We start from the raw sequence: 6,955 nt of genomic DNA, 5'->3' as shown, positions 1-6,955 counted from the left end.
GGGATCGAAATATGAGCAAAATTATTATTTTTCTTACTACTTTGTTGATTTAGCATATGTAGACACGTAGTGATTAGTATGATAACTTACTCCTTTGCCCCTTTGCTCAAGCTCCGCCACTGCTAACTCCCCACTAGACTCTCCCAACGTTGCCGCTGTTGTTCGGTGCGTGAGCCATGATTGTCCACCATTGATGGATATCATCAGAACAGTGCCCTGCCGTTGGCTGGAGCAAAAGGTTGCGTAGTCCAATCCCCGATAAAAGACCATACACGTTTGGTTAATTTGTATTCCGCGAAGTGATGGAGCTCTGAAACAACTACAGTTGGTTCTTGATTATGTCTAAACCAACTAGTTTTTGTGTCTAAAACTACTCTACGCTAGCTTTCCTTCCCCAGTAGAAGTAGAAGCTCCCTTCGCCAAAACAGGAATAGCTTGATCTACTTTTCAGTGAAGCACGAGTGATGTTATAACAAGTGGAATATGAAAGACATTATTATAGGTCTATTTAGTAGAGCTCTTTCTGATTTAAATTTTTTATAAGCTTAAATCAAATAAATAACTACAGTTGGAGCTCTATATGAGTGACTGCACTAACAAGTGAAGCCTGAAAGATACGATTACGAAGGTTGGTAGGCTGCTTTTGCAGGATCAAAGAATCAGAACTAACCCGAAAAGGTTAAAAAAAAAACAGCTAGGCTTGTCAACCACACCATAGCTAGGTGAGACCAGGATTGGCCCTTTTTCATCCAAAGGTCAAGAAGCGCCCAATGGCGCAACTCTAGCCTGATTGCACTCCATCTGTGTCATTTGGATGACTGTGCCTCCAAGCCCCAGTGTTCATGCTTTCTCTAGTCTTGGTGCACGTTCGATAAAAATAAAAGGGTCTCGGTGCAGGTTGCTAGCATGTAACTGCTCTCGTGGATTTATCCCTTTTACAGACGTGGTCAGTGGACGTTTTTCCTCTTTAGTGCAATTGTGCTCGCATCTCCCAGGTGACAGGATGATGAGCGATTTGACATTAAAATCCAATTTGTATCAATCCGCACTCAACATTGCTCTAAAGATAAGGAAGAGGTCGAGTCGTGGGATTTTATAGGTGTGTGGCGTTTAGGGCATCTAATGCGAAAATAATATATTTATTTTTTTAGCCTTCGACTATTTTTTTTAATGTTTTTTAACCCGTCGGGTACTTCTTTTTAATTAATACAAAAGGCAACTATCCTACCCTTTCTCACAGCCATGCTCTGTGCATCACCGGCGCTCAGCTATGACATCGTGAAACTCCAAGGATGCTTCAATGGCGCCGATTTCTTGATTCTCACGAGCAGCAGACTTTACATTTCTCTTCGGCGGTTGCAACATTGTAATATTGACTTCTTGTATGTCTAATGTTTTTGGTTAAATAGTGCTAGTAGGAGTAGTCCTCTCGAATAATGTTAATACCATAAATGGTTTCAAAGGAGAGTACTTGTGCTTTAAAGAGCAAATGTCCAAATATCTTCGAAGATGGTATGGATTAAAGTGCACTAACCTTTCCGCACACTTAGGTGCCCATCAAATGACTCCAAACATTTGGAACCTTGAGTTCTAATTTCAAACGTTTCTTTAGAAGTATAGATCTAACCCTAATTTGGCTGAATAGGACAGACAAGCTTGCCAGTACTCACTACCATAGTTTCCATAGTTTAAAACCCAAACTGCTTTTACCGATTAAACCAGAAAAATTGGAGCCAACTATCTCATTGGTATGGTTCGCCTAAAAGACCACCATGAAATCGAACCGGTTAAAAACTAGTTGAACCACTAATTTTTGACCAAAACCGCTACAAGAACCGTATGTTGGAAAGGTAGGGTGAGAAAAGAATTAAATATTGTAGGAGCAACAAAATTGAGGCCTCAAACTCACAACAACGTGGTTGAAAACCGTGATGCCTACCACTCTTCTAGCATTGTATTTATGAATATGTTGAGTAAAGATCATTTAATTACCTTATAAAACGATGGTTTACTGGTTCGACTAAAGAAGCGTGAACAAGAGAATTGATCGGTTCATTAGCCAGTCCAGTTTTTAGAACTATGTTTACTATTAATTATCATTTTTATTGAGTGAGTGATAACAGATTTGTCACTGTTCTATTTTTAATAACTCAGATCAGATAGTCCTAAGAGCATCTCTAACCGGCTACTCATATTTGACCCCCTATTCCTCTTATTTAGGGACTCCTCATCCAGATTCCATCCCCTATTTCTCAACGCGTTCCAACCGACCCCTCATATTTGACCCCCTATATTCGAATCACCTCTATTTTATTAATATTTGGTAACTCTCTCTCCTCTCTCTCCCCTCTCTCCCTCTCTCTCTCTCCCCTCTCTCCCTCTCTCTCTCCCCTCTCTCCCAAATGAGGGGTTGGATGAGGAGTCCCTAGATGTAGGGGGTGAGGGATGAGATTTGAGGGTTTCTCAAATAAAGGGGATCGGATAGGGGGTCGGTTGGAGACCGTTTTTTATCGTTTTTTCCTCAAATATAGGATAGGGGGTGAGAAGAGGGCTCGGTTGGAGATGCTCTAACTATCAGTAAAAAAAGTAAATTAATACACCATAAAAATAGCGAATAGTTAAATATCTCGTGCAAGTGCACTCCGAGCGTGCAACACATTAGCCGAGCCGAGCGGACGGCGGCCACAATTTTGACCTACCGCGCTCCTGCCTCCCAAACCCAATTCCAAATTCGAAACTCGCCACCAGCCCCCGTGCACCAGATGCCCGGATCCCCACGGCCGCCGGGACCCCCTCCTCCGGAGGCCGCACCCGCGCTCGGTCCGTCCCAGCCGATGGCCGCGCCCAGCGGCGGCGACGAGGATGACGAGGAGTTCGAGATCTGCAACTATGACGGCTTCGTCTTCAAGCGCGCCCGCGGGCTCTACCCCGATGTCGCGCCCTCCTCCATCCAGGCGACGGGCCCCGACCCTGAGGCAGCCCGCCGCCGCGCGCTCCTCCGCCTCCGCGCCAAGCGCCTCCGCGAGCTCTCCCGCTGGGAAGCCATCGCCTCCAACCTCCTCGTCCCGCTCCCCGCTCCCCGGCAACTTCCTCCCCAGGCTCCTCCCGCTTCACCCCGTCCAGCACCCGCCGCCGCCGCCTCGGCTTCCGTCCTCGACGACCTCATAGCCCAGGTTACTTACCTCACGGGCGGCCTAGCTTGCTCAGCTGCTCTACTTATTCTTCCAGCTTCCGAGCCTTCTTATTTCGGGTTAGTGATGCTCCTCCAATTTGGGTGGCTGTGCAGGCAGAGGTGCAGGCGGAGCTGCTCAAGAAGGTATCCCAGTGCTGCGATGAGATCCAAAATCTCTGCGACGCGCAGGAGGCGGCCGTCGTGGACGTCATCGCCGCGCTGCCTGTATGGGGCAACCCGAAGGACCTTATCAACTCGTTGTGCAACAGTCCAGATGAGCAGACTGCCCCCGGTACCATTTAGGCACTTCACAGCTCTATTGCTCTATTAGTTGTTTCTGTACTTGTCTAGATAGTTTGTGTTGGTTGTAGTGGATGCAAATTGCTCACCGTTGGTGTGCCTGTAGGATGGCAGGTATTTCTTCTTGATGTGCCCCAGAGTTAGGAAATTGACATCGTGTAACTAGCTTAGGTATCTTGAATTGGAATATGTTAAACTTACTTCCTCAGAGATGTCATGGTAAATGTTGGCATGGTAGTACCAATGTATGAAAGTATTCTTGTGGCTGTTATGCTCATGTAATTGTTTCTTTCTGAACTAAATTAGTAAGCATTGGAACTTGGAATTCAGCACATATCGGCATAAGTTACATATACAATATGTCATAATCACAATTTTGATTTAGTAAAACCCATCTTGTCTTTTTGGAATTTGGCTTGTCACTTATCTAGTAGGCAAAGTAGATAGTCTTCAAATATTTTAACTTCTGCTGAGGAGATTTTTCAACTAAATTGCCAAATTGGGGAAGTTTTAGCTTTCCATTGCCACATGTTTAACTTCTGGTACCACTGGGTATTGATGTAGTGCCATCTCAGTTGTTTATGATCTTTTTGCTTACCTACTCAGCTACTCCTCGGGTGTAGGGGGGAGGAACTGAAAGTCCCTGAAGTAATGTGTTGTGTCTTTAAGGATTGATGAAGTTCTGAACTGGAAAATTTGGTTATTTACCACTGAAAAATCACCCAGTTAGGATTTTACCACCAAAAAATGCCAATTCATTCAATACCACCCAAAGGCTGCACCATTCCAGAAATTACCATTTTGTTACCTCCATTAGCTTTTTCCAATTTTCCTTCTTCATTAGCCTTTTTCCGTTTTTCCTTCTTTTGGCATTGGAGTCAAAGGTAAAGTGTCTGGAAGGTTGTGTACTATTGCTGGCAAGCTACTAAGAGCCATATTCTTGGTATGTTGGGAACGACAATCACACAATTATACTCTCCACTGATCAAGAGCTTCTAATTGCTTCAAAGCATGTGAAGTTTGTGATGGCTGTTGATAGGCGTGAGCATGTGAATCAAATTGAGAACCAGCTGATAAATGAGGAAAATGAGCTGCAGGTTCGAGCCATAATTGAGGGAAATGAGCTCCTGGTTGAAGGGCTAAATGAAAAGCACAACAGGCATGCGGCAGATTTTGGTCCTGTCTGGGTGGTGGAACTACAGTTTGTGGACACAGCATTTGGCCCCTCTAGATTAGAGAAGGTAGAGAAGGAACATGACATGGATCCGTATTTTGACCCTGTTGGAGATGATCCAACTGGATCTAATGAATAATGGAGGTATTTCAAGAAGCATTATGAAGGAAAAGGGAGGCATACAGACAGACCAGAATGAGGATGGGCAGCATCACCAAAGGGAAAGGCAGGATGGTGAGGTTACAGATTTTGATCCTGATATTGTTCCAGGTGCTAAGCTACTGTACTTGATGCTGTATATCCTCCTCACACCACATATGACCAAGTCAATCCAGAAATAGAGAAGGGCTCTACATTTGCTGATATTTCATGCTATCTGTCGGGCAATGTGCCATCAAAAGAGAGTTTGAGTCCAAAATATTGCATAAAATTCATGCAAAGAAACCACGTGGTGGCAGCACATTCATGGTGAACGTAGGCTTTTTTGCTCGTCCTGCAATATTCACTGTTAGTTTTCTTATGATATTTACCTCGAGTTTTTTTCCTTGTTTTGACAAATTCATCTTGTTCTTTTGGTAGGTGATTTGGATTTCAGAGAAGACATGTGGCAGCACAAGCAGAATGAAGAGAGTGGAGGCTTCCAAAGGTCTCATAGCAGACAGGACAGAAGAGCTATTGAGGCCGGAAGCTACAATGGGTGCAAAGAAGCTGCAGTTCAAAGGATAAAAAATAATGCTGAGGCACGAAAAAAGGGTCCTTACCAATGCAAAAGATGCTCCCAATTTGACCATACTGAGAAGACCTGCCGTGAAACCCCTGCTGAACTAGGTGATGAGCTGCCTCCACCCATTCTCGCTGAGAATAGGTAATTTGAAACTTATTTCGCTCAATAATTTGGTCCCTTACTGCCACAATTTGTTATATTGCTCATTGCTTATATGCAGGAAGATGAAAGTGGTAGCTAGCCCTTCAGGCTCCAATAGTGCTGCAGCACAAGCCTCTAACAAAGAGGTTTCACCAATCATCATTTCCAAATCCTTTTGATTTTTCCCTTACGCAATGCACACCACAAAATGCCTTACAGAAGAACTTTTTCCTTGGCAGGAAGAAGGCATCAGGGAGCACATCTACTCCCTCAGGCATTCAATCAACTGTAAGTCCAGGACTGTAAGTCCAGGACGGACAGCAAGGAAGGCAGCTTCTACTCCAAGAGCTCCAGACACATTTTGTAGTCCAGGGCCTACAACCAGGAGAAGGGCAGCAGCACAAAATGTGCCATAAGGAGGCTGTGATAAATGCGTGGTGTAAGCGACATGTTCTTCGCTGATTGATTTATGGTTCATTGATGTATGTTGTAAATATTGGCATCCATGTGTTGCGCAAACTTTGCGCCCTAATTTCCAATTGCTACCGAAGTGTCCTGTTATGTTAGCTTATCTTCACTGTGATGTGATCTCTTTAGCCATTAACTGTCATGTTGTGCTATTTGTGAAATTCCAACTCCAAATTCCATTCACTGTGCAATCACATATTGCTGACGATGTTCACATAAATGCATGACTCCTGCGAATATCGATCATGCAAGTGTCTGTTCATTTTCTGAACTTACTTTATGCTCAGCATGTTGTGCTCTGTTTGAACTGGAAGCAAACTGTTGGGGTTGTCATTAAAGACCCTGATGCTCCTGGCCCTATGAGCCCATGCTTGCGGACAAATGGGTTCTCAGAGCCCTATGAATTCAGGCTCTGGAACCCTTCGAGGCCCTGTCCTTTTGAATCCCTAGTTTTTGGAATCTTTGCCCTTCGAAGTTTAGACAAGTTTTTTGAAGCTCCAGGGGTGAGTTGTCAGACCTCGTGGAAAGATCAATCAGAGGGGGTCTATCAGTCGTCCTTCACCCGCAAGGAAGTGACATACATTTAATGCAACGTAAGTGGAGGCAATCCTGACATTCCCTGCGCAAGTGGAGGCTGTCCTGACATCTTGGCAGTGCGGTGCCGTAATAGGCGACCGGCTACACACCACGTCCCGGCTACTTGCACCACTGTGGTTCCGTATGTAAGACCCTGTTCTCAGGATCTCCTGTACCTTATGTATCAATCCTTGAATCAAGTAGTTGATATGCATAATATAATAGTTGTAGTATCACAATCAAACTTCGCACATGATTATTAAGGTTACAGAGTGTAAAAGGTTACAAACCATAGCGCATACATTACAAACCTAGCCGAAAGGTCAACAAAACACAGCAGAGAGCAGAGACCCAAGCCACAAGCAGTTAGGGTGCGAACGTGACTTATGCGACTACTTTT

At 44.5% G+C, this 6,955-nt stretch overlaps 1 protein-coding gene across 1 annotated transcript; it reads left to right on the top strand.

Moving 5' to 3' along the window:
- The first annotated feature begins 2,652 nt into the window (after positions 1-2,652).
- LOC133919211 (uncharacterized) lies at positions 2,653-6,162 on the top strand. The gene is made up of 5 exons (XM_062363532.1): positions 2,653-3,173; positions 3,287-3,464; positions 5,226-5,511; positions 5,591-5,657; positions 5,751-6,162. The coding sequence occupies exons 1-5, from the start codon at positions 2,763-2,765 to the stop codon at positions 5,925-5,927; spliced, it is 1,119 nt and encodes a 372-aa protein (XP_062219516.1). The 5' UTR covers positions 2,653-2,762; the 3' UTR covers positions 5,928-6,162.
- The last annotated feature ends 793 nt before the right edge of the window (positions 6,163-6,955 follow it).

This window comes from Phragmites australis, chromosome 5 (genome assembly GCF_958298935.1).
Source record: "Phragmites australis chromosome 5, lpPhrAust1.1, whole genome shotgun sequence".
Lineage (NCBI taxonomy): Eukaryota > Viridiplantae > Streptophyta > Magnoliopsida > Poales > Poaceae > Phragmites > Phragmites australis.
Note: the sequence above shows the minus strand (reverse complement) of the source record. Positions and strands in the feature narration are given on the sequence as shown.